This window comes from Panthera onca, chromosome C1, assembly GCF_046562875.1.
Source record: "Panthera onca isolate mPanOnc1 chromosome C1, mPanOnc1 haplotype 2, whole genome shotgun sequence".
In the NCBI taxonomy this organism is placed as follows: Eukaryota; Metazoa; Chordata; class Mammalia; order Carnivora; family Felidae; genus Panthera; species Panthera onca.
In genome coordinates, this window is record NC_138346.1 from 11480434 (window position 1) to 11507571 (window position 27138).

Below are 27138 nucleotides of genomic sequence, written 5' to 3' on the forward strand. Positions count from 1 at the left end.
TCGCTTACTTATTGTCTTAAAGATCCAAAAATATATAATTTAAAAGACACTGTTAGTTCTACAAAGTCAATTTAATCTGAAATGAATTCATGTTGCAAGCTTATTTTGTTGTCCGTTCTTAACATTAGATATTTTCAAATGTGTGTTAGTTATTCAGCATTATATAACAAGTTAACCCAACCCTTGTGGCTTAAAACACTCCACATTTATTATCTCACAGTTTCTGAGTCCCAGGAATCTGGGCACATCGTAGCTGGGTCCTCTACTTCAGGGTCTCTTATAGGCTCCAGTCAAGGTGTTGACCAGGCTGTGGTCATGTCAAGGGGGCAGGATGCTGACTGGGCCATAATGCATTTCCAAGTTCATGTAATTGTTGGCAGGATTCAGCTCCTCGTGGCTACTGAGCTGAGAGCTTCAACTCTTTGCTGGCTGTTGACTGGAGACTCCCCTTAGTTCCTGGCCATGTGGGCCTTTCCAAGATGTCAGCTTGTTTCATCAGAGAGTGCAAGCCAACAAATCAAGAGTTGGCTTGAAGATGGAAGTCACAGACTGTTGTAACCTAATCAAGGATGTGATATCCTGTCACTTTTGTGGCATTCTCTTCACCTGTACCTAGAGCCAGCACATAATGAAGAGCAGATGATTTCACAAGAGTGCGAACACCAGGAGGCAGGGATCATTGGGCACCATGTTTGAGACTTCCTACTACAAGGAGGTTTTGAAATTTTGCCAGCTTCCTCTAGGTGAGAGGTGTTTTGCTTCCCCTTTCATTTCTTTTGCTTTCTCTCTCCTTACCCCAATTATTGCCTTGGCTTTTACCTGTCTCGAAGTTTTCCTAGAATATTTTCCTGCCCCACCTCCAAGCCCCATCCCATAGTGTAGTGGGATATCATAGATTGTTCTCAAGCCTGCAGATAATTTAAGACAATTTGTGAACTTGGGACGAGGTCCATATGTCTTTGATGGATACCAGTTCACAGGCCAGAGCCCCAGGTGGAAAAGAGTCATAGAATTTTTTCAAGACGAAAGGGGCCCCACCCTGGCACAAAATCCCAAAAGTTTGCCTTGCTGTCATCCCCTCTCTACATCGAATATCTGATCTCTGTGATCATATTCCCACTCTCCTCATGCCTACAGCGCACTTCTAGACCCTGACCCCAGCAAGGTCATGAATACAGCCTTGCAGTCAGCATTTCCATTCTATGGTCCACAGAAATAGTTCGCTTGTTTTTGAGCCTAGCTATGTGGTTCATTTATTTTATTAGAACATGTTATCTGCCATAGCTTCCCCCCTACCCTTTCTGGACAGATACATCAATGTGTGAAAACACTGGATCACCGTGATCCAAATTCTCGTCAGCCTATGGTCTCTACTGCTAATATAACAGCTGGAAAAAGCTGTAGAAAATAATCAGAATAAGAAAAAAGGAAAGGAAAGGACAAGGCGGGGAGAGGAGAAGAAAGAAAAGAAAAGAAAAGAAAAGAAAAGAAAAGAAAAGAAAAGAAAGAAGAGAAGAGAAAAGAAAGGAAAAGCAAAGAAAGGAAAAGAAAAGAAAAGAAAATGGAAAATAGGAGAAGGGAAGAAAAAAGAAAAGAGCAGTTTACCCTCTTGTTGTAAATGAAATCGAAGCAGTGGAAAAAAAGACTTCCTCACTCAAAGAAGCACTGAAAACCCCCTTTCCACTGGGCTTCCTTTCATCAGATCTCCTTTTCATGTATCACTTTTGGTAGAGGTAGTTCAGAAGACAGAGGCACCAGGAGAATTTACAGCTCGAACGCATGTTTCAGATTTCTGTAATTGAACGTTGCGGTGTACTGAAAAAGGTGAAAGAAGAAAACTGTATGCACAAAACAGCAGAAAGAAGGGAAGGAAAAGATTGAATGTGTCAACAAAAGAGACCCCGTGCAAAGCCCAGATGGTCTCAGGCCCACCATGAAATTCTGTATTTGAGTCCTGATGGGAATGCCCACGGAGGGTTCAATAGGCCACTAAAGGGGTATGTCCGTCCATACATCGACACAAAGGAACTGGACCTCTGGGGAGACGGCACACGGGGCTATAAGGGAGTGAGGGGTCTGTGAGGAGGGAGAAGTTTCACTGAGGGGAGATATTGGTCCCCAGAGACCTGGCAGGGGCTTCTAGGACCACCCTTGAACGTGCTGCCACCGTTGGGCTCTTAAGACTTCCTGCAAAGATAAATTCTCTCGCAATCTTCAGCACAAACCAGGATTCCACGCGCCCAAACACAACAAAGGCAAAAAGAACACTTTTGATGGACTTCTAGTTTTTATTTTATTAGGAAATTTAGACAGGATTATGCAGTGACTAAGAACACAGAAGAAAAAAGGGGAAAAAACTATGCAAGAAGACGAGAAAAAGTGGGCAAAGACAGAACTGAAAGCCAGTGGATAGTCCCAGCCAACCAGGTATTCGGAATCATGACTTCATTAGTAATTTGCACAATTGCTCTGGTGCTGGGCTGCATACGGATTTCTTCCATTAGGTAATTTCTCTTGGTTCGGGGACTTCTGATCGAAGGACTTAAGGCACCGAAGAGAGACAGGAAGGGAGTATTTTCAAGGCGGGGGAAGTGGAAGTCTTACCAGCTCTGCACACCGCAGCCTTAGCTGCAGCACTGCTTCTTGCAACAGCACGTCTGCTGACAACAGCACTTCTGCTGGCAGCAGCCCTTCCCGCAGCCACACGAGCCGCAGCCACACGAGCGGCGGCAGCAGCAGACCACGGGGACGCTGCAGCAGCCCCCGCAGCAGCCGCAGCAGCAGGGACAGCAGCTGGAGCAGCAGCCCACCCGGTAGCACCGGCAGGTGGTGCAGCTGCCGCAGCCGCCGCCGCAGCCGCCGCAGCCGCCGCAGCCGCCGCCACCGCAGCCACCGCAGCCACTACCGCAGCCACCGCAGCCACCGCAGCCACCGCCGCAGCCGCCGCAGCCACCGCAACTTCCGCAGCCACAGCACCCCATGGTGTTGGCAGAGAGGACTCAGGAGAGGGGAGGAGGGAGACTCAGGAGGTGAGGGAGGTCTGGTGCTGCCTCCTGCTGGGGGAGGGGCTTATATACCAACCCGGGAGCAGGAGCAGGAAGACACGTGACCACTTCCTTGTTGCTATTTGGCTCTATTTACAGGGAAGAATCGCATCATCTCATGTGCTTCCCTTTTAGATATCTTTGGCTTCATCACCTGTGTAGTTTACTGTTTAAATAAACCTATATTCCAGTTTAAGTTTAAAACACTTACAAAATCTAGGGAATCCTCCTGGGAACCAGGAGCGTGGTGAGGCTACCAACGGGGCCAGGCAACATCTCCGTCTTCCCAAGCCGCCTGTGCCCGCGGGGCGTGCGGACCACACCCGTCATCAGGCAGCCCCTGGTTCAGGTGATCTGTGAGCTCTGAGGGAGCTGCTACAGTGAAGGTCAAGGTGTCGTCCCTGACCTCAAAGAGCTTGGGATAGAAATGACCCTGGGAGCTGGGGATGTGAATTGGCAACAGATTCAAAGGTCACTGCCAAGGCCAGATGCCATCATTGCATTTGTTGGCCAGGGGAAACTAAAGATACCATTGTGATTTTTTTTTTTTTTTTTTTTTTTTTAATTAGGCTCAGGGCCAGAACTTACAACCCTGAGATCAAGACCCGATCTGAGATCAAGAGTTGGATGCTCAACCAACGGAGCCCCCTGGGCGTTCCAATAACAGTATTTCTATCCTTTTTTTTTTTTTTTTTTAAACAGGCTCCATACCCAATGGGGGGCTTGAACTCATGATTCGGAGATCAAGAATCAGATGTTCTACCGCCTATGCCAGCCAGGCACCTTGTCATGGTGATTTCTTATACCCAGGTCATACTGATTTATTTTATTTTATTTTATTTTATTTTATTTTATTTTATTATTTATTTACTTTTGAAACAGAGAGGCGGAGTGCAAGTGGGGGAGGGGCAGCGAAAGAGAGGGAGACACAGAATCCAAAGCAGGCTCCAGGCTCTGAGCTGTCAGCACAGAGCCTGACGTGGGGCTCGAACCCAGGAATTGGGAGATCATGACCTGAGCCGAAGTCGGATGCCTAACGGACTGAGTCACCCAAGCAACCCCTGATTATTTTAAAAATGGAAATAAATCCTCTTAAGAGTCTGCATTTTAATGGTGTAATCCTCAGTGTATTTTGCTCTGGATGAGGAATTAGTTTTTGGCTTTGACATCAGTTGATGTCTGCTAAGGAGGCTGACCTAGGCAATTTTGAGAGCAGGGTGGTACCTTGGGGGACACAGGTGCAGAGGCCTGAGAAGTGAGGAGAGGCCTGATGTGGGGAGAAAGAAGTGTGAGATGTGGTGAATGTGTAGCTGGGGTCCTGTGGGGTCTGAGGACTAGCGACCAACAAGGAGGCTGGAAAAACAGAAGACAAAAGGATGAGAGCAAAAGCGGGCTCTGTACTGTGTGTGTTGATGGAGGGCACTCTGGCCTTTCAGGGAGTTCTGAGGACCTTTGTGGGGATCTTCAGAGATCAACAGATTCCCCAAACTACGTTTTGTAAATGGCTTGCTGCTCGGAGTTTATTTTCCCAGTCCAGTGAGATTGTCCTTCAGGAATCTGAGTGACAGAAAATGCTGTAAGGTCCCCAGGGCATGTTGACATTGTTATTAATGATCCCAAACTATTTTTGTGGTATGTGGACTAGAGCCTTTCAACCACCAGGGGGTGGGGGGGGGGGGGTGGTGCTTGAGCTGGGGTGGGGGGTGCAGTGGGGCAAGAGATAAGAGGTTTTAAGAGATTTGAGAGCTTTTAAGGAAGCAGAATCAACAGAATTGGAAAGAAGACCAGAAATGGGGCTGAGAGAAACAAAGGATTCAAAGCCGAGATTTTAATGGATTGTCCATTTGATGGAGAAGGCATGCAGTGGAGGAATATACCTTTTGTGTTGTGGGGTTGGTGATTATGCCTTGAGTCTGTGGCCTGGGACATGGCAGGTGCCTCGGAAAAGCCTTGGGAAGAGGGCGGAGCACCAGTTGGATGTCGGGGATTTGGGGTGTGAAGGAGATTCTAAATGGGAGGAAGGGATCCGTGAAATGCACATGGAAATTGAAGCCACGGTTCTGGATGTGAGCACGTAGGGAGGGAGTATAGTGGGAGAGAAGGGAGCGTCGGGTCAAGACTTTCAGTAGAGAACTTTTGGGGTTGAGGGAGAAAAGAGGATCATTTAGTTTAAAAATAGTCCACATTTCTTTGGAAAGGTAGCTGTGAACATGTAAACCTCGCAAGAACCAAAGGGACCCATTTAACAAGGTGTGAGCCACACAACAGTGATAGATGTGACAAAATCAGAGACAAATGGTTTGTTCAACTCGGTTGTTCATATGGACTCGACCTCTTGGAAGTTTCTGTTAGAGCCGGGGGTGGGGAGGAGGGGAGGGCTCCAGCTGAATATATGGAGAGAAAATCACCCAGGAGAAAAGGAGCTGGCAGTAATCAAGTGCTTTCTTAGGTTAACATCTCAAAGGTTCAGCTGTGTTTCTGTGGAAATGGAGATCACCTCCCAAATGTGAGCATCTCTTAGTCTGACTCTAAAATGACTGTGAGAAGGGGCACCTGCACGACTCAGTCGGTTAAGCGTCCAGCTCTTGATTTCGGCTCAGATCGTGACCTCACGGTTCATGAGATGGAGCTCTGAGTCGGGCTCTGAGCTGACAGCACGGAGGCTCCTGGGGAGTCTCTCCCTCGCTCTCTCTCTCTCTGCCCCTCCCCTGTGCACGTGGGTGCTCATTCTCTCTTTCTGTCTCAAAATAAATAAACATTAAAAAAATAAAATAAAATGACTTTAAGAAGAAAAGCTAAAATTAGCAAATGTATTGGGTCAAATGTCATCGGCTAGAATGTAAACAAGGAACAACCCTAGATGAGCTTATCGTGGAAGCTGCGGCAATGAGGAAGTGCTCAGGGTCACGGGTCCTGGGCGGCTCCATCCCCACCTGCTTCAAGATGCTATATAAGCCCCTCCCCCCGCAGGAGGCGGCACCAGACCTCCCTCACCTCCTGAGTCTCCCTCCTCCCCTCTCCCGAGTCCTCTCTGCCGACACCATGGGGTGCTGTGGCTGCGGAAGTTGCGGTGGCTGCGGCGGCGGCTGCGGTGGCTGCGGTAGTGGCTGCGGTGGCTGCGGCGGCGGCTGCGGCGGCGGCTGCGGCGGCTGCGGCAGCTGCACCACCTGCCGGTGCTACCGGGTGGGCTGCTGCTCCAGCTGCTGTCCCTGCTGCTGCGGCTGCTGCGGGGGCTGCTGCAGCGTCCCCGTGGTCTGCTGCTGCCGCCGCTCGTGTGGCTGCGGCTCGTGTGGCTGCGGGAAGGGCTGCTGCCAGCAGAAGTGCTGTTGTCAGCAGACGTGCTGTTGCAAGAAGCAGTGCTGCAGCTAGGCGGGCCACGTGGCCTCTGTCCCTGCCCAGGAGACCCTGGAACGTTCCTCTGCTCCATTCGCCTGCCCCACCTGTCCTCATGTGCTGTTCTGAGACTGACCCTCTTTGCTCCTGCATTGAGGTTCCTATTTTTGTTTTTTCTTCTGCTTTGGGTGTTTTCAGGTTTCCCATCTGGAAAGTTTCTAGTCAAATAGCCAACAGTGAAAACAAGGACGCGAGCACAACATGCTCGCTCTGAATGAAGAGCTGACCTCATGGGGCTCCGTCAGATAGGATCGCAATTAACGTTCTTTAGACCTATGTGATTATTTCCTTCCCATGTCTGTGCTTCTACCTCTGCTCCTTTTTTAATCTTGTATTCCTATTTGTCGACAGCGTTTTTCTAAATGTCCTAATAAATACAAACTTTTAACATGAAAAGTTTCTTTTTGCCTTTGTTTTGATTTTACCATATCCCACCTCCCGGAACATCTTAATCTCTCTTAAAAGTCACTTGGAAGATGGGCAGTGAGAGCAGAGCAAGGCAAGGAACCATGAGAACAGCCTTCCTGCCCCCGCTGCCCATGCATTTCAGCTACTAACACCAACAGAGCACTTGGAAGTGATTTACCTACAACTGGAATTCTGTTTTGAGATGACGGTTTCAGTTACAGGGAAACAAGGGTCCCTAATTGATTAAAAATGCTGTTTTATTCACAAAGAGCCATTTCAAACAAATGTTCAGAAATACATCCACTACCAAAATATGGAGGGCTGCATTTGCCTTAGATTCCTATCTACTGGGGCCACTTATTCTTCGCATCAGGGGCAGAGCCCCACCCCTGCAGAGCAGGCCCCGTCACTTTCCCCTATGAATTTAGCGAGCAGTACGCATTTAGACTCTCGGTATTATTAGTTTAGCTTTCGATCTCCCTAACTACAAAAAGTAATGCCATCAGGCTGTGCTAAGTGGGTCAGCTTTGGTGGATGTGGGATTTCTCTTCGTTCTTTTCTGTTTATATTAATTTAACCTTGGTTGGGGTATTGTGAAGGCTCAGGCTTACTTTTGGCTTCATTTCAGATCTTACTTAGTAACTTAAACTTTGATGGATGTTTTTAAGTTTTATTTTTGAGACTCATGAGCTTAGAGGGGCTCTGACTAGTCCTCTAATCTGTGTCCTTTTGCCAGACTGTGCTAGTCCATTCTGTTTTATTTATTTATTCTTAAATTTATTTTTAAAGTTTATTTATCTTGAGACAGAGAGAGAGAGAGAGAGAGAGAGAGGGGGGGGGAGGGGCAGAGAGAGAGAGAGAGAGAATCCTAGGTAGGATTCGCACTGTCAGCACAGAGCCCGACTCAGGGCTCGAACTCACAAAACTATGAGATCATGACCTTTTCAAAAGGAAACTACAGTTCAGTTGGTCCTCAATAGCCTCATTCCCTTGGAAGATACCAATCGAAATACAAATGACATTTTATGATTCAGATTATGAGTAGTATTTAGAAGGATTTAAATATTTTGGAAGAATGTGCTTTCTGTTGACAAATGTTCCCTGAGAAACCCCTAGCTATAAAGGCAGGTTTGAAGCCAGTTCAAAGATGGAGTAGATCCTGCCTTGGAGAGTCATTGGGTGGGGTGGGTTGTGTACAAAGAATTATAATCCAAGGCCAAGTGTGATACTGGCTGTAGGCATCTCCATCAGAGGTGCAGAGGTAGTTCTTGAAAACATCCAGAGTGGTTTCCATAGCGCTGAATCTCGTGGCTTCTTGTTCCCTGTGGAGTCCTCTCTGTCACGTTTGCTCTGGTTTGGACCAGAGCCGGAGAGTGGCAGAGCCTATCGTCACTGCAACGTGAGGGTCGGCCCTTGTCTTTGCAATAACTGTCCTCATCTTTTGCCCCGAGGCACACATTTCCCAGACGGACGGAGTGCTGAAAAGAAAGAGGTGGGTCGCAATTTAAGGGAAATATTTCTGTAGTTCAACTGAACTCAGCAAATGTCTTCATTTTCCAATCTGATATTATTCTCACTTTGTTTTCCCAGTGATTCAGACGGCCTAAATGAAGACCCATATTTGCGATTGGATCCCAGACAGGCACGTTCAAGCAACTGACGCGAGACGTGGCATATGCGCTCACACGGAGTGCTCTTCCCGTGCTTTCCAGCCCTCGCCACCAAGCCCCGATACATGGATCCTGTCTGACTGCCTTGTGAATTTGTCATAGCTTCATATAGTGGGAATGAGTGTGGACCCTGCTCGGGAGGAAGAAGCGAGAGCCGAGTGTATGCAGGCAAAGTAGGAAGCACACTGCACACGCATGCCACATTGTGGGTACAACAGCCCTACATTTCCTCCTTCTTTTTTTCAACTTGATTATTTAAAGTTTATTTATTTATTTTTGAGAGAGGTGGGCGTGGGGCTAGGGACAGAGGGAGATTGGGAATCCACAGTGGTGCAGAGCCCAACGTGGGACTTCATCCCATGAGCCATGAGATCATGATCTGAGCTGAAATCAAGAGTTGGATGCTTAACTGACTGAGTCACCCAGACGCCCCATGCTTCTTTCTTTTAAGTATCAGGGACAGCTTGTCACACAGATTCACCTAAGCCACAGCATCAATTTAGCCTTGTGACTCAGGACCCCCATAAACACACGTATTGTTGACAGTCATCAGGCGTGTCCCAAAAGAAGTATTGTTTTGTCAGGGCGGCCCTAACAAAATACCATACATGGGGTGGCTTAACCGCCAGGAATTTATTTTCTCACAGTTCTGGAGGCGGGAAGTCCAAGATCAAGTCCAAGTTCCGTGGCTCAAGGCCTGAGATGAAGCTGGCAGTGGGTTTGGTCTGCAGCCTTTCTCCTCAGCTGCAAGATGGCTGCCTTCTTGCTCTGTCATCGCACGGTCTTCCTTCTGGGCACGTCTGTGTCCTAATTTTCTCGTCTTCTAAGAACACCAGTCATATTTGTTTAGAACCCACCTTAAGGACCTTCTTTGGACTTCATCACCTCTTTAAAGAGCCCCTTTCCAAACATAGTCACATTCTGAGATGCTGGGAGTGAGGGCTTCGACATCCGGATTTGGGGGGGATGCAATTCAGCCCATAACAAAAGAGTAACAAAACATACAGAAGTCTAATGCTTTGTCCTTCATTTACGTGGTTTTGTTAGTGACCTTTGTTTAATATAATCTGGACTTTGCTTTTTTTTTTTTTTCTTCCAATAGCCATTACAGATTTACCCTTACTTTCTTTTCTATATCAGATTGTCAGCTAACTAACAAAGGAATTGCGTCTTGGTGTCCCTGAGTGATGGCAACTTAGCCAATCCTGACAGCCCCCATCTCCTACTTTTACTGCCTGAAAAAAAGCTCACATCTCTAGTGAGCAGGACGGGGAGAGCAGAAGCTGAAGACGTGCTACATCTTTGATGCTCGGAGGGCTGCGTGTCCCAGGATTCGGCCGGTCAACCTCACTTTGTGGGAAAACTGCCACAAGGAGTCCTCAGTGAGGAAAGGCTGGGGGAGAGATGGATGGGACTCTCTCTTGCTGAGAATAGTTATGTGACAGGAGGTGGTTCTAAAGGCGGAGGCTGGGGGTGGCTCAGTTGGTTGAGCATCTGATTTCAGCTCAGGTCATGATCTCACAGTCCAGAGTTTGAGCCCCGCATCAGGCTCTGTGCTGACAGCTCAGAGCCTGGAGTCTGCTTCGGATTCTGTGTCTCCCTCTCTCTCTGCTCCTCCCCCTGCTCATGCTTTGTCTCTCTGTCTCTCTCTCTCAAAAATAAAATGAAATAGAAATTAAAAAAAAATAAAGACAGAGCCAGGCAGAAGTGTGAGTCAGAGGATGGGGACCATGGGATAAACTCTAGAGGCTGAGAGTAACTACGGAGTGCCGAGTAGTCAGAGGGCACTAAATAAAAGCTCAGGGCTCTTGGATGCGGAAAAGGAACCAGACATAGAGATGGGTGGATGTCAACTTAGAGTCTGAGGAAGCTCACGTCAGACCTCCTTCTCAAACCCTATCTTCTGAATTCCCAGGGGCAAGGAAGACTATCTTTTCAGGGGCTCCCTTTGGGGGTCTTACTTTACATGGTTACTCAATTCCTGTTTCCTTTTGTGATTTCATTGCATTTGGTCACTTCAGCCTATTTAAGCATCTGTCTTTGTCAGGCTCTACCTAGAATGGCAAGGAAATACCCCACGTGGACTTGTGGTGTTGGAGCAAGAATGTCCTTCTCCTGGGAGACAGACCCCAGGAGCTTGGCTTCCCTCAGCCCCAGCCCCACCGCCAGACCCAGCCGGGAGTCCCCTGCCTCCTTTCTCTCTCAGCCCACTGCGAAACCAACCATGATGGATCAAGAATCTGGAATCTACAAAGAAAAGAACCAGCACGGAGCACTATGGGCAATTAACAGAAGGGGGTTTGCGGGACACATTTTATTGTGTGTGTGGTGCGGACTCCTTCGGACAGAGCTGGAGGTGTGGGATGGAAGTTGCCCATTTTGATTATGTTGAATCTAAACCTCCTCTTCTGCCCTTACATCTGAAGGCTGACTTTGTAGTTTGCAGTGGATGACAGACAGCCTTCCGTGGCGTCTGCCATGGATCCGGCAGAAACTTCTGGGAGGGATGCACAGGAGGGTATGGATGCTTAGCCAGGCGATGGCTGAATGGGAAGCACTCATGGACCACAGAGCTAATGGGCAAAGAGATGCAAAACACCTGAGGCTTCCATTTATGTTGCCTTTTGGGGTAATTCTCAGCAACGAGGCCGTAACAATCAGGATGGACGTGCAGTAGAAGAAAACTCTAGGAGCAAAAAGTGACCGTCATAAGTGATAAGCCTCAAAAGTTTTGACCATGCCCCTAAGTGATCGGACGATCATGGAAGGTGTGTATGGATGCCCATGCAGTCCGTCTTCTGTTGCTAAGACTCTATCAAGGGAGAGATTTGGGAAGAGTTTCCTCTATGACATTCAGCTGTTAAGACAGAGGATGTGCCCCTGAGTTCCCCGCTTCTTGAGAAACCCACAGTGGGTTGACCATTCACTAATCCACCTATATGTGTTGCAAACAATTTAGCTTTGGTTCATCGCTGTCTTCACATACGTACTATCTGCCTCATCTGTTGACATTGAAATGCATTTTCCCCCAGGATCGACGGTTTAGAGGCTGGGAAGAAAAAAAGAAATGGGTCTTCGAGGCGGGTTCAGCCTAATTTATTAGGACGACAGTTGCTTTGCATTTACAGAGACGGCAAATGCAGTGGCAAAACCAGGACATAAATAAACACAAAGTCAAAGGCGTTTCGAGAAGGGAGAACATTAGCTATCCCGATTCATTTTTGTCGAGGACGAGATTTGAATGCGATTGACAGAGGAGACTACACATTTCTTACTTTGGTTGGTGTTTATTACACGCAGATGGGACGACAGAAACTACAGGAGCGGGGGATTCCGACGGAATAGGGGTAAGGCTCCGGTCATGCTGGTGACTGAAAAGTGAGGAGCAGGCCGGGAGGGAGGGGGACATCTTACCTACAGCAGGGTCGCTCGAAGCACGTGCCCAGATGCCAGGCCGCCCGCCTAGCTGCAGCACTGCTTCTTGCAACAGCACTTCTGCTGACAACAGCACTTCTGCTGGCAGCAGCCCTTCCCGCAGCCACACGAGCCGCAGCCACACGAGCCGCAGCCACACGAGCGGCGGCAGCAGCAGACCACGGGGACGCTGCAGCAGCCCCCGCAGCAGCCGCAGCAGCAGGGACAGCAGCTGGAGCAGCAGCCCACCCGGTAGCACCGGCAGGTGGTGCAGCTGCCGCAGCCGCCGCCGCAGCCGCCGCAGCCGCCGCCGCAGCCGCCACCGCAGCCACCGCAGCCACTACCGCAGCCACCGCAGCCACCGCCGCAGCCGCCGCAGCCACCGCAACTTCCGCAGCCACAGCACCCCATGGTGTCGGCAGAGAGGACTCGGGAGAGGGGAGGAGGGAGACTCAGGAGGTGAGGGAGGTCTGGTGCCGCCTCCTGCTGGGGGAGGGGCTTATATACCAACCCTGGGGGAGAGTCCTGACCCAGGACTCAAGGCCATTTCCCTGTTGTTGTTGTTGTTGTTGATGCAAATATCCATAGCAGAACCTCACATGGCCTTTTGTGCACTTCCTTAATGGGTCCTTCTGACTTGTAAACCTTGCTAAATTTATCTTTTACTTGTCTTTTTAAGGCCCTGTTTAAAATAGGACAGGAAGTAACTATGAAATCCTGGGGTTTTTTTGTTTGTTTGCTGGGGGGGGGGGTGGTTTTGGAGGATTTGGGGCAATTTTTTTTCTGGTAGAAGTCTAAGTGGGTCAGAGTTTCCCTTGGGTATGTTTCACATTTCTTGGTCCTATCAGCCCAGGTCAAAGATTTTTTTTTTTTTCATTCTTGTACCATTTATTACCATTTGCGAAGTGGTGAAGCATCCTTTTAGACAGAAGAGGACATTTTGAGATTCAAAGGGAAAGGTGATCCCAGGTCATATTATTTCGTCCTCCCAAGGCAGAGTTCCTTGGGTGTTTCTTCATCCTGTAACATCAGTTAGGAGGGGACTGTGGTTCCAAGGAGAAGGGATCCAGTGTTATCAGGGGTTATTACAGAGCGTCCTTCACATTCTGCCAGATGATAGAAGCACATCCTGAGCACAACATTCCCAAGCCATGTGCCAGACTCGAGCAGCCTTCTGCTATCATCAGCCTATTAAAAGAGAAAAACAAACCTCTAGGCTCAGTCCCTAGTGATCGTGGACCAGCCCGCCATGGACTGCTTCCTTGAATTGGTTGCTTCCATTCAGCCATCCGTATTCAGATCACTCTTTCCAGTTAAGGGTAAATAGTGAAGGCAATCAGCACAGTCTGCAGGTCAGGTTCTGTCGACTATTGAGGAATATGAAACTCCTTTTACCGGCCATCCCCCTGGGACAGTCCGAGTGGCACACAAATGAGGCAAGCCCAGGTGTCCTGTCAGCCCCCTGAATGAGCCTGAGTCAAAGGAGCTTGGAATAATGTTATGAACCGGGCCTTTAACACAGGACACACTTCAGGTTACTTTTTAGTTGCTGTTAAAGAAGCCTTAAAACTTAACTAAGGAGGTAAATGTACTCTGAAAACTATAAAACTTTGGTGAAAGAAATTAAAGACGACACAAGTAAATGGAAAGATAGTCTATGTTCATGAGCTGGAAGAACCAACATTGTTAAAATAAAATAAAATACTACCCAAAGCAATCTGCACATGCAATGCAATCCTTATCAAAATACCAACAGCATTTCTCACAGAACTAGAACAAATAATCCTAAATTTCTATGCAACCAAAAAAGACCCTGAATAGCCAAAGCAATTTTGAAAAAAAAAAAAAAGAGCAAGACTTGATGTATCACAATCCAAGTTTTCAAGGTGTACTACAAAGCTATAGTAATCAAAACAGTATGGTACTGGCCAAAAAGAAGTACATAGATCAGTAGAACAAAATGAAGAGTCCAGAAATAAACCCAAGCTTTTATGGTCAATTAGTCTATAACAAAAGAGGCAAGACTATACAATAGGAAGCAGACAGTCTCTTCAGCAAATCGTGTTGGGAAAACTGGGCAGTTACATGCAAAAGAATGAAATTGGACCACTTTCTTACACCATATACAAAAGTAAACTCAAAATGAAAGACCTAAATGTGAGACCTGAAACCATAAAAGTCCTAGGAAAAAAACAAAACAAAACAAAACAAAACACAAAACAAAAAACATAGGCAGTAATCTCTTTGACATCAGCCACAGAAATATTTTTCCAGAAGTGCCTGGGTGGCTCAGTTGGTTAAGTGACCAACTCTTGATTTCAGCCAAAGTCATGATCTCACAGTTCATGGGATCAAGTCCTGGGTCAGGCTCTGCACTGATAATGTGGAGCCTGCTTAGGATTCTCTCTCCCTCCTTCTCTCTCTGCCCTTCCCCACACTCACTCTCTCTCTCTCTCTCTCTCTCAAAAATAAATAAATAAGCATTTTTTAAAAAAGAAATATTTTTCCAGATATGTCTCTTTTGGCAAAGAAAACAAAAGCAAAATTAATTATTGCAACTATATCAAAGTAAAAAGCTTTTGCATGGTGACAGAAAGCATCAACAAAACCAAAAGATGAATAGGAGAGGTTATTTGCAAATGATGCATCCAATAAGAGGTTAATATGCAAAATACATAAAGAACTTATACAAGTCAACACCCAAAAGGCAACGATGCAATTAATACATGGTCAGTGGACATGAACAGACAATTTTCCAAAGAAGATGCAGAGATGGCCAGCAGACACATGAAAAGATGCTCAACATCACTCATCATCAGGGAAATGAAACTCACAATTACAAGGGGCAATCACCTCACACTGGTCAGAATGGCTAAAATAAAAAACACAAGAAATGACAGGTGTTGGCAAGGATACGGAGCAAAAGGGATCCTAGTGCACTACTGGTGGGAATGCAAACTGGTGCAGCCACTGTGGACAACAGATTGGACATTCCTTAAAAAATTAAAAATAGAATTTACCATATGACTCAGTAATTCCACTCCTGGGTATTTCCCCAAGAGGTTACAAAAACACCAATTCAGAAAGATACATGCAGTCCTATGGCTACTGCAGCATTACTTACAAGAGCCAAGAGAAGCCACCCAAGGGTCCATCGATAGATGAACAGATAAAGAAGATGTGGCATCTATCTACAATGGAATATTATTCAGCCATAGAAAAGAATGAAATCTTGCCATCTGCAACAACATGGATGGATCGAGAGGGTGTAATGCGAAGTGAAATAAGTCAGAGAAAGACGAATACCATGTGATCTCACTCATAACGTGGAATTGAAGAAGCACAGCAAACAAACAAATTAAAAAAAGAGACAAGCAAAAAAAACCCAGACTCTTAACTACACAGAACAAGCAGATGGTTACCAAGAGGGGAGGTGGGTGGACGATTGGGTGAAACGGGTGAAGGGGATTAAGAGTTCACCCATGATGAGCACTAAGGTAAGGAAGTGTGGAATCCCTACATTGTACACCTGAAACTAACGTCTCACCGTAGGTTAATTACAGTTGAATTTTTTTAAAGTCTTAAAGATGACTTCTTTGTAAATGCAACTGTGTCCTGCTTTTCAGAACAGAAAGACAGGGAAGTGGTTTGGGGCTCTCCGTTGCACAGACCTGTAAATCATGCCTGCACCTACCTGACTTCAGTCACTACAGTCCTAAGATAACCGCTGTATAAAATAGCTGATTCATTTCTGGCTGCTACTTTTTTGTTGGAATGTGATCATGCCCTGTGGATTTTTAGTAGTTGTTCTATCTTGTGCCAGGATAAAGACAGAGCAATGCAATTGCTTAAATAACTATCCTGGAAAACACCCAGTGAGCAAGCATTTCCTCTGTGCCTTCAGCTCACACACATTTCTCCCCAGTGCTCTGACCTTCAAGATTCATCTGTTCTTATATGAAAGGGCCCCTGAACTTCTGTTTTCAGGCACATTAAGATTTTCCATCGAGTAAACTTGGGGGGAAGCAGCGTACACAATTTAATAAATAGTTGTTGAATTATCCTTGTCTTACGACGAAGTAACTCTGACATCTGCAAGATGAATCCACGCAAAGAATTCCAATACATGAACAAGAACCAGAATAACCCTGTCCATTGACTTTCTCAGAGCTATAGAAAAAAAGGAGTTGATTCTGGGGGCGCCTGGGTGTCTCAGTCAGTTAAGTGTTTGACTCTTGATTTCGGCTCAGGTCATGATCCCGCAGTTTGTGGGCTCGAACTCCATGTTGGGCTCTGCGCTGATAGCTTGGGATTCTGTCTCTCTCTCTCTCTCTCTGCCCCTCCCGCTCTCATGCGCACACTCTCTCTCATTTTTTCTCAAAATGAATAAACATTTGTTTAAAAGAAGAAGTTGATTCTGAGTTTATGTAGGAGAAAGGGAACTGGGAAGACTGACAGGGACCCTCTATCGCGGGAAAGTCTTCCTTCCCATATAACACCTTCAGTAAGGATGGGAGATGGGAAAATGTGAGGGGCGATCCAGGCAGCGCCCACCATAGGCCTGCAGCTGGCACTTACAAGGTGGGACCCAGGGGGAGCAGGGACGGCTGAGGACACTGAGAGCCCAGCCTGAAACATAGGTAGAGGTAAGGGTAGAGATCCTTGGGTTCAGGTGTCCCCCGCGTTTCGAAAGCTCAGGCCTTCAGTGGTTAGGCTACTTTGCTTTTACAAAGACCTACGTTAGGACCTGCTGTTTTTGCTAACGGAAAGAAATCTCAAGAGGTTGTTCACTTTTACAATAAAGGCCCCAGTAGCGTTCAGCATTTGTAGAGGCAGCACTGCCCCTGAGCAGAAGAGCAGCTCCCCGCCCCCCCCCCACCCCCCACCCCCCCCCCCCCCGTCCCCACCCAGCTCCTTCTCGGGGACGCACCCTCAGCAACTCCGCGTCTCCGCATCTGGCCTCCAGAGCTTTGAACTGCATCTCTGAGTATCTGTGATTTGTCTCCATTGATTTTGTGCATCTGTCGGCAAGCTGTGTCCTAAGGTTGCAAAAAAGCCAAAGAGAGGTGATTTGGGGTTCTGGGAACACTCAGCATTTGCTCCGTGTAAGTTAATGGTAATTGACTCACCACTTTCCGCCACTTTGGTTTTCGAAAGTGTTCATAGGAACGCTCCGCTTCCAGAGAGCAGGGGACACCTGTGCTCTGGTAAAGAAGCATTAGAGGTGTGGAGTCAGTGAGAACTAGCATTCCGGGCTCTGGAAGGGGACTGACGACAGAACCAGGACGTGGGAAGGCGAGACCAAAAATAGAGACCAGTTAGGGGCACTTGGGTGGCGCAGTCAGTTAGTTAAGCCTCTGACTCTTGATCTCGGCTGAGGTCGTGATCTCACAGTTTGTGAGTTTGAGCCCCACGCCGGGTTCTGTGCTGATGGTGCAGAGCCTGCTGGGGATTCTGCCTCTCCTTCTCTCTGCCCCTCCCCTGCTTGTGCTCTTTCTCAAAATAAATAAGTAAACTTAAAAAAAAAAATTTTTTTTTTTTTTAAATTAAAAAAAATAGGGATGAGTCAAAAGGCTTTTGCAACAGTCTTAGCCTGAGAGCCTCAGCGGTCTAGAGACTGGGGAAGAGAGGGAAGGAACAAATGGTAAGCAGGGCATGGAACATTCCCGAGAGGAGCCCCATTACAGTAGAGAAAACAGCATCACATTAACAGTAACACATGGTGTTTTACTAGATTTGCTACTTAGTCGCTCAGTAAGTGGTCAGTAAATATTGTTGAATGTACTGATCAGTTGATTAACTGAATTTTGCTCATCATTATGTATTACGTAGGTCCTTTCACCCCTCTTCAGCGTCCAGCAACATCCTGCCCCAACAACCATCACCCTGGGATCCCCACAAGGTATCAGTGGGCTCAAGAATGTAGCACTCAGTGGCCCTGGGAGAGGGCCCTTTTCTCCCCTGGCCAGTCCCCCAGGGCCTGCAGTGATGCAAGTCTGAGGCCTGGGGGGCAGGAAAAACCACGAAGGCACATGGTGGATCCCACCTCCTGCAGGTACTGCTCGAGGGGTGAAGGTCCTAAGCCAAAGCCATACCATGATGGAGCCCACACTGCCACCAGCCATCACACTGTCTTGTAGTAACTGCCACGGCCAACCTTCCTGGCCACCTCTGTACCAACATCATCTTGCCCTGATGTCCCTCTGCTGCAATGGAGAAAATGTCTTCCCCCACCTTGTACCACACCCTGGACCCACCGGGCCTCACAGGAAGTGTTTCTCATTGCCTTTTTTTCCATATGCCTCAAGCCCAAGTCCATCATGAGATTCGACTTCTATAGGTCCACGACACGAACCACTCAAAAGACCTTTAGTAATTGGGTCATTGGTCACAGGAATTAACCCCATCGCCTGGCTCTTGTCCCTTAAAACGACTTTACTTGCTTTTGTTTTTGTTAGGATGTGCCTCAGTTCATCCCAAGTGACCCCTGGCAGACCCACCTCCCCATTTCTCAAGACCTAACCAGACATGTCAGAATCCCCAGACCAGTAGAGCTGAGACTCAGATGGGACTGTCATTGCCTAAATGTATGTGACATCATGGAAGCAGAACTGATAAATATTTGTGGTGACCCATATGGCTTTCCAACTACTTATTCTAGCTTAATGAGCTAGTCAACTCTATTCCTTCCCCTTCATATACTTGCTATCGCTCCCTGTTTTTGTATCAATTCTCCCTACCATCAGGTGAATATGTAAGTTTCTGCATATGGTACATGTGCTCCAAGTGTATTTGTGGAACGTCAAGGTGAAAAAGTTTAGAGAAATTCTTCACTGGGGCCCCCCATGCCCCGCTCTCCAGGCCATCTTTCAAACAAGATATCCAAATAATAAAGAAGATATTGACAGGATCATGATGGAGTTGAAATTGTCATTTAGAAGCTCTGCTCTTAAATGGACTGACATGGGATGGTTTAGCACCGCACGACGTTACTTAGGGTCTACAAAGGAAATTGAATCATTTGTTTTTATCTTGAACATTTAACTGTGTTTCCATTATTTTTTGTTAGTGAAAGGATAGGAGACCTTTAGACATGGGATGGTTTAGCACCGCACGACGTTACTTAGGGTCTACAAAGGAAATTGAATCATTTGTTTTTATCTTGAACATTTAACTGTGTTTCCATTATTTTTTGTTAGTGAAAGGATAGGAGACCTTTACACTATGTAAAAAGGTGTTCCTCTTTCCCTCCTAAAGGACAGAAAAGTTGCGCCTACCACCCTAGAGTTAAGAATGGATGTCGGGGCGCCTGGGTGGCGCAGTCGGTTAAGCGTCCGACTTCAGCCAGGTCACGATCTCGCGGTCTGTGAGTTCGAGCCCCGCGTCAGGCTCTGGGCTGATGGCTCGGAGCCTGGAGCATGTTTCCGATTCTGTGTCTCCCTCTCTCTCTGCCCCTCCCCCGTTCATGCTCTGTCTCTCTCTGTCCCAAAAATAAATAATAAAAAAAAAAAAAAAAAAAAAGAATGGATGTCACTGGATGTGGCAAGGGGATGTCTTTTAGGGATACTCCACAGGGCCCAAGGGATGATGGAAAAAATTAGTTAAGCTGGGAAAAGACAGAGACTAAAGAAATAAGGACTCAGAGCACGCCAAGATCACCATAATATTTAATCTTAATGCTTTCCATTGTAAGAGTGCAGGAATCCCTACAGTTAGCCAAAGACTAGACTCCTACACAGATACCATCGAATGGGTTCTTTGCTTCTCTTGAATTTGTACCAAAGCTGGAAAAAATAACATTGGACAGTGATCAGATCTCAAAGTGTGACCGCATTCAGATTAACTTAGATATGGGAACGTCCGCTCAGCTTCATCCTGTTGGGAGATACAATAATCCCAACTCCCCAGCAGTACAGCCTGGTCATTGGAAACCAGAGAGCATTCCAATGTGTGACCCATTCGTCAGTAGCACAAATTCTTGCCTAAAGCCTGGCTCAAATGCATAAGCATGCCAGTTAAAAATAACCAGGCGTGGCTGTTGTAAACAGAGGGTACCATTCAGCGCATCTATCAATTAACTTCCTGCTTATAGTTCTACCTGGGATGATAAACCCTTGAGCAAAAGCAAGCCAACTTAACAAACATTTGTTGAACCCATTTTACGTGCCAGGCCACGTGGGCAGCACAAGGAAATGTACTTCTAAGTAACCCCAGCTGATCAGAGAGATGAGAAGAAATAACTGGGTAAACTGAGGAACAAAGAAGATTTAAATAATAGCCTAATAAGAGTTGACTCCGAGTATGGGCTGATTAAGTTCCAAGTGAATATTAAGCCTTGCAAGAGTTCCAAGGAGGGGCTAATTAAATCCAATCACATAGAGAAAGTAGGAAAGCTTTATGAAGCAGGCAGAGCTCAAACTGAGTCTTGAATGGGAAACCAGATGGGAACAGGTAGAGAGGAGGAAGGAGCAGCGGGTGGGGGTACAGTCTGGGGTCATCCTGCATGAGCTGCTTCCTCCCTCCACCTCCAGCGGTGTGACCTGATTTTTCTATACCTCAGTTTCCTGATGAAAATAATAATCCCTATACCATAGGACTGTAAATATGATCATACACAGAAACGCTTAGAATAGAGCTTGGGACAGACCTCATAAATGTTAGCCAACGTGAGTATTTCGAGGTAGGCTGCACGTCGTAAGGGAAAATACAAGACTCCTCCAGGAAGCAGAAAAGAAAGCACATGTGCCTACAGTGTAAAGTTTATTCCAGAGAATTAGTAGGTATTCAGGCTGCAAATACAAGTTGAAACTAAGTCTGAACTGTAGGTTGGAGAGACTTCGATGTTTCCTTTGCAAGCGAATTATGTGGCATGTAGAAATGGTATTTTAGGAGCACGTACCTGGCAGCAGCTTGTAGGATAAATTAAAGACGAAAACCTATAGAGAGACCAATGAGATGACTCTAGGTAGGAAATTCCATCCGCGTTAAAAATTCAAGGATCTCAAATGCAAACGTCTTATTAAAATTCTTGTTCGTCATAATACATTCACTAATGAACACAATGGGCTTATGTCTTAGAAGCGACTACAGTTCGGGGCGCCTGGGTGGCTCAGTCGGTTGAGCGTCCGACTTCAGCTCAGGTCATGATCTCACACTCCGTGAGTTCGAGCCCCGCATCGGGCTCTGTGCTGGCAGCTCGGAGCCTGGAGCCTGCTTCGGATTCTGTGTCTCCTTCTCTCTCTGCCCCACGCCCCCCCCCTCCCCCCCCCCCCCCGCCCCGCTCATGCACTGTCTCTCTGTCTCTCAATAATAAATAAACGTTAAAAAATTTTTTTAATAATAAAATGTGTATTTATTTTGAGAGAGAGACAGAGGGTGTATGTATGTACATGAGCAGGGGAAGGGCAGAGAGAGAAAGAGAGAAAGTGAGAGAGAATCTGAAGCAGCCTCCACGCTCAGTGTGGAACCCAATGCAGGGCTTGATCCCATGAACCATGAGACCATGACCTGAGCCAAAATCAACAGTCGGTCGTTTAACCGACTGAGCCACCCACCCACCCCTATTTTTTTTTCAGCTCTTTTAATATTCCAGAAATAATTCTAAGTATTTTATCTGACTTGATTCTTGCAATAACCTTCCAAAGAATATACTGTCCATGCTCCCAGTTTACAGATGAAGAAAAAGTAAGACACTGGAACATTAATTGTCTTAAGGCCACAAAGAAACTGGAGTCAGGACAGCGGCACAGGCAGCCTGATCCTAGAGCCAGCCCTCTCAACCACTACGCAACCCTGTACTTCCTGTCTTCAAAGTCCAGCGTCTAGATCAGGGGTCAACACGCTAAGGCCCACTTTTGGCCTGCCACCTATCTTTGTAAACGAGGTTTTATTGGAACAAAGCCACTCACACATTTAAGTGTTGTCTGTGGTAGTTTCCAGTCACGGTGGCTAAATTGAGTCATTGCGACGGAGATCATGTGACATTCATCCGGTCCTCGACGGAAAAGTTTGCCAAACCCTGGTCTGGATTATGCAGCGTGCTCAGTCCAAAAGGAATTCTGAGTACAGGCAAACTGTTTTTGACCTGATACCCCGACGAGCTGCAGTGGGGTACGAGGATGGCCTCTTTTGCTCTCTCTCCCGCTCAAATAAGCCACACCCTTCTCTGAGCTTTTGCAACTGACTTCCCTCCTCCGTGGAACCTGTTTTGTTCCCATCGCCAGAACTGGGATGGCTTTCCTATTTATTTACCAGTCTTTGGGATCACGGGCGCCTAGTCACAGTCTGCGATTAACCAATTTAAAGTGATATTTCTTTCCAACAAATGAATACTATTCCATGTAGAAAATCTATTTTTGTATCTGCATAGAAATAACAGCGGTAGAGTAAGTGGGGAATATTTGGATCTGTGTAACACTCCTTCCCAAGGCTAATGTGGGGTGAATGAGGCACCCACCTGGGGTGAAAATTTAAGGTGGCACCCAAAACCTGAAATCATCACGATATTTTTAATGCAATATTTAAAAAAAAAATCAAAGTAGGTGCAAGAAGCCCCTGATGAAAACCATAACAACATTTTACCAAAACAGAGGGCTGGACACCGCACTTGCCCGACTCGGCCTCCCCTAGTCCCAACCCCGCAGCTTACTACACAACATTTAACACGGTTTAGTATCGACTAGTTCTTTCAATGCCTCCACAAATCTACCAACACAAACATAGCGTACCCTCCCCTATTAAAGACTGTGGCAGGAGGGAAGATACATGTGGTTAGACGAGTACAAACGACTTAAGACCCCATTGCCCCTGGAGCAGCTTTTCAATTCTAATCACTCCAGGAGAAAGGCCTCCACCACGAACGCCATGCCGAGTTCTACAAGGCCACCAAGATGAGCAAAGCTGGTTCCCACCTGCACACCTGCTCTACAGCACTGTCTGGGAGCTGAGAAAGCCAGCGTGGCACCCAGATGACTGGCTTTGATCCAGGCTCCTCCATACAGAGGCTGAGAGACTTCCCCTCACAACCCTGATTTCCTACGTACACAGTGGGGATGATTTTCATACCTGCCTCTTAGATTGTTGTGTGGACCACATGGGAGGAGGCTTGCTAGAAATGTCAGCGGCCACCATCGATATCGTTGACTCCATGGGTGACGCAACGACCCGTTCCCCCGGCTCCCCCACCGGCCCTAGTTACTTCACCTGCCATCTAGTGTCCACCCACCTGTCCAGGCTGGAGCCCCCACTCTTGGATTCTTGAGTCCATTTGCTTCTCCACTCAACCTTGAAATGTTTCTCGAATGTCCCATTGTGTGGCAGGTCCAGCCGCCATCATCAGTGCCCAGATCACCACAGCAGCTTCTTGTCTGGGTTTCTGCCCCTCCCTCCACCCATTCTCCCTGTGCTGCCAGACTGGTATTTTCTCCAAAGTATATCACTCCTCCACTGAAATCCTTCAAAGAATCTTGCACAGTGTGGAACACAACGTCCGCCCATTTGTGCAATGTTTTTCCTGGTCCGGACTTTGCTCGCCCCTCCAGCCCCGACTCCTCACGTGACACCGTCACCCTCCACTCTGCAGCCACACCGAACTCGGGCTGCCCCCGTTGGTCACGCTGCCTCTCACCTCCGACCTTTGCACACAGTTGGGTGCCTCTGCCTGAAATAGACCCCAGCCCCGCCCTGTCCCCTGACACGCCCTCTTCCCAGAGGTTGCCTTAACCTTTCTGGACTTGGTCTAAGTGTCACTTTGTCCATGAGCTTTTCTATGACACTGGCACCCCACCCGAAGCCTGGGTTAGGTCTTCCTGCATCTCCGTGACACCGCACGCTCCTCCCGGCCATAGCGCTTGTCACATTACACAGTATTTCCCATGTACTTGTTTGTGTCCCTCATCACGTGAGTAGCCCCAAGCCAGGAGCCGTCGTTCACCGTCTCCTAGCCCTAGTATCCGGCACAACACAAGGCACAGTGAGTGAGCACCATTCTGGAGCCTGACTGGACAGTTACATCAGTGGCACAGAACTGAAAAAGTTGTATCTATAGATAGATAGGTTCCTCAAAAATTATGTAGACAGGGGCGCCTGGGCGGCTCAGGGGGTTGCGCTTCTGACTTCGGCTCAGCTCATGATCTCACAGTTTGTGAGTTCGAGCCCCGCATCGAGCCGTCAACGCAGAACCGGCTTCAGATCCTCTGTCCCTCTCTTCCCTCTTCTGCTCGCACCCTCTCTCTCTCAAAAATAAATAAACATTTAAAAAATTACACAGATAATTAGAACAATATATATATATAATTATAAATACAATTTTATCTATCTATCTACCATCATCTCCTGTCTACAAGTAACAATAGTAAGACACAGAATACGTTATCCGATACTATAAAAACAAGGAAGCGTTATGGGAGCTCAGAGGCAAAGAACTTCCTAGGCTAGGGGTGGGCAAGTGGGGAAGATGGGATTTAAGCTGAAACCATGCCATCTGTACATGACCTTAGGTGGGTTCAAGACGCATAAGCAGTAAGACTTAGAAAATAGCTAAAGTCCTGCCAGCCCCAGCCCCATGTCTCCTAGGTAACGATGGTAAACGTATACCTCCCACAGCATTTGTCAAGAAACCCGGAGCAAATCCACCAACTCCGAGACCGTTTCTGGAGACCGAGACTCCTCTTCCTTCCCGCGGTAAGCACTGGTGGACAGATACATCCCGCCCCCGCCCCCCGGTAGTGAGTTAAGTAGCTGTCACCTGGATGAGCAGAGACCTTGTGTGGTCCAGAAATACCTCTGAGGAGTGCCGAGAAGGAACTTGCTGGAATGTGGCTCTCACCCAGGCAGCAGGGTTCAAGGACCACCTGGCGGTGTGAGGAACAGCCAGATAACAGCAGGTGCATGCATGAGCTTGGGAAGACGAAGAAGGGAAGGAAATAAATGAACAAGGACACGCATGTAAACTCTGAGAATCAATATGGTAGAGAAATAGGATTGCCAGGCTCGACGTCAGAAGAACCTGGGATTAAGTCAGGATTTATTAGCTGCATTTCTTTCCGTGAATTTCTTAACTGCCTCAAGCTCAATCCTTTCATCGATGAAATGGGTCTAATACAACCCACCTCGAAGGGTTATGGGGAGGAATAGAAGCAACCATGCATGTAGAGGGGGGTCCACAGCAACTCACCACCCATCCTTTCTTTTCTGAATGGACATTGGGGGGGGGAGCGTGAGCTGAATAAGGGGACCCCTCCGTTGCCCTGCTGCCGAAGCTGGGCTGGCAACGAGGTTGGCCCTGATATCGACACTGTAAGTGGAATCGGCTCAGGCAAGGTCTTCCCTCCCCGAGGGCCTGCTGGGTGAGTTCGCTGCTGCCCGAAATCTGCAGAAACAGGAAGTACACAGATGTTGGAGGCACAGCCAAGGATGCCAGCAAGAACAAGAGCCTTCCAGAGCCGTCCAGAGCACTCAAGCTCCCCGGCAGGGCCAATGCTCCCCAAACTCCCCAGAAACCGCCTGGCACCGCAGGGTAGGGCCTACGTGCCTTCTTCCTCCCTTTGGGACCCTCTTCATTTCCTAAATCCGTTTCAAGACACAAAGCACCCCCTCACCACCACCAATCCCCACCGCCCTCGCCCCACCTGGAAAATCCCCCCTGTAAATCTGAGCACAGAAGCCCGTCAGGTGAACCGTCATTTCGGGGCAGCAGCAGAGGGGGCCGTGTGGCTCTCTGACGAAGGGCTGTGGGTGCAGGGTCGGGTCCAGGGGTGGCCACAGGACCCTGCCGGGGCGCCAGAGTCAGAGCCCCATCTGCTGCGCCTCGGCCCGAGTGGCCGACACAGGAACGGACAGAAAATGGGACCAACGAAGAGATGTGATCGTGCATCAAGTCACTTTATTAGGAAGTTTAAAACAGCAGATGTAGACAGAGCCACAGAAGAGCCAGCACGCGGGCAGAAACCCCCAAAATGGCCAGAAGCCAGGCCCGAATATTTATCAGAGATGGAACATGACACACAAATAAACCCTTGGGGCTCCCAGGAGGCTGGGACTTTGCCCCGATGTCTTCTCACAAGCTCTTTGGTTGCATCGTGGTTCCGTGCTGCACGGTGGCGGGGAGGGAGGATTTGTGCCAGCGTGGGCACAGGAGGTTCTCGGAAGGACAAAGCAGGAGGAGGGGGAAAGCTGGTGACAGGCCGAGGGAAAGGAGACGGAGGAGGGTGGGCCAAGTCTTACCTGCAGGGCAGGGGGGCTCCCGCAGCTCCTGGGCAGGGGTGAGGCCGCCCGCCCGCCTAGCTGCAGCACTGCTTCTTGCAACAGCACTTCTGCTGACAACAGCACTTCTGCTGGCAGCAGCCCTTCCCGCAGCCACACGAGCCACAGCCACACGAGCGGCGGCAGCAGCAGACCACGGGGACGCTGCAGCAGCCCCCGCAGCAGCCGCAGCAGCAGGGACAGCAGCTGGAGCAGCAGCCCACCCGGTAGCACCGGCACGTGGTGCAGCTGCCGCAGCCGCCGCCGCAGCCGCCGCCGCAGCCGCCGCAGCCACCACCACAGCCACCGCAGCCACTACCGCAGCCACCGCAGCCGCCGCCGCAGCCACCGCAACTTCCGCAGCCACAGCACCCCATGGTGTCGGCAGAGAGGACTCAGGAGAGGGGAGGAGGGAGGCTCAGGAGGTGAGGGAGGTCTGGTGCCGCCTCCTGCTGGGGGAGGGGCTTATATACCAACCCGGGAGGTGGGCGGGGGAAGACATGTGACCACTTCCCTGTTGTTTATTTCAGTTCCTATAGGAAAACTTCAGGCCCTTCCTGTTTATTTCCTGACACCTTTAGTCCCATTAAGTCACATATTTTCCGTTTAAGTAAATTTATCTCTGTTTTACCCAGTGGGAATATTTAGCAAAGAACCCAGCTAGCCCGTTTTCAAATATAGCTGGTCTTGGAATAGATGAGCCGGAGGAGACCCATCTGGCCACGGTTCGCCTTGCTCGCTAGTATCTCCGCAGGGGAATTGTTATTTCCCTTGACACCTCTTTCAGGAAAATGCTTAGGGGTCCTTTCAGCGGGAGGAAGAGAACATAGAACCTTAAATAAAGGAGGTAAGTTGCCGGGGCACCTGGGTGGCCCAGTCGGTTAAGCGGCCCACTTCGGCTCAGGTCACGATCTCACGGTTCGTGGGTTTGAGTTCCACGTCCGGTTCTGTGCTGACAGTTCAGAGCC

General features: G+C 48.2%; 1 protein-coding gene across 4 annotated transcripts in view; it reads right to left on the bottom strand.

Annotated features, from left to right (window-relative positions):
- Window positions 1-10846: 10846 nt before the first annotated feature.
- The window catches only part of LOC144617324 (uncharacterized), a 35133-nt gene continuing 18841 nt past the window's right edge, over window positions 10847-27138 (bottom strand). Inside the window, exons 2-5 of one of the 4 annotated variants that reach the window (XM_081796333.1) lie at window positions 24675-24826; window positions 17059-17133; window positions 16860-16968; window positions 10856-13117 (exon numbers count right to left, since the gene is read on the bottom strand). In XM_081796333.1, coding sequence (XP_081652459.1) covers window positions 13113-13117; window positions 16860-16968; window positions 17059-17133; window positions 24675-24826 — 341 coding nt within the window. In that variant the 3' untranslated portion in view covers window positions 10856-13112. Of the gene's footprint in view, window positions 13118-16859; window positions 16969-17058; window positions 17134-23153; window positions 23476-24674; window positions 24827-27138 lie in introns of those variants that run through there. The other 3 variants (XM_081796334.1, XM_081796335.1, XM_081796336.1) reach the window with 3 other exon arrangements.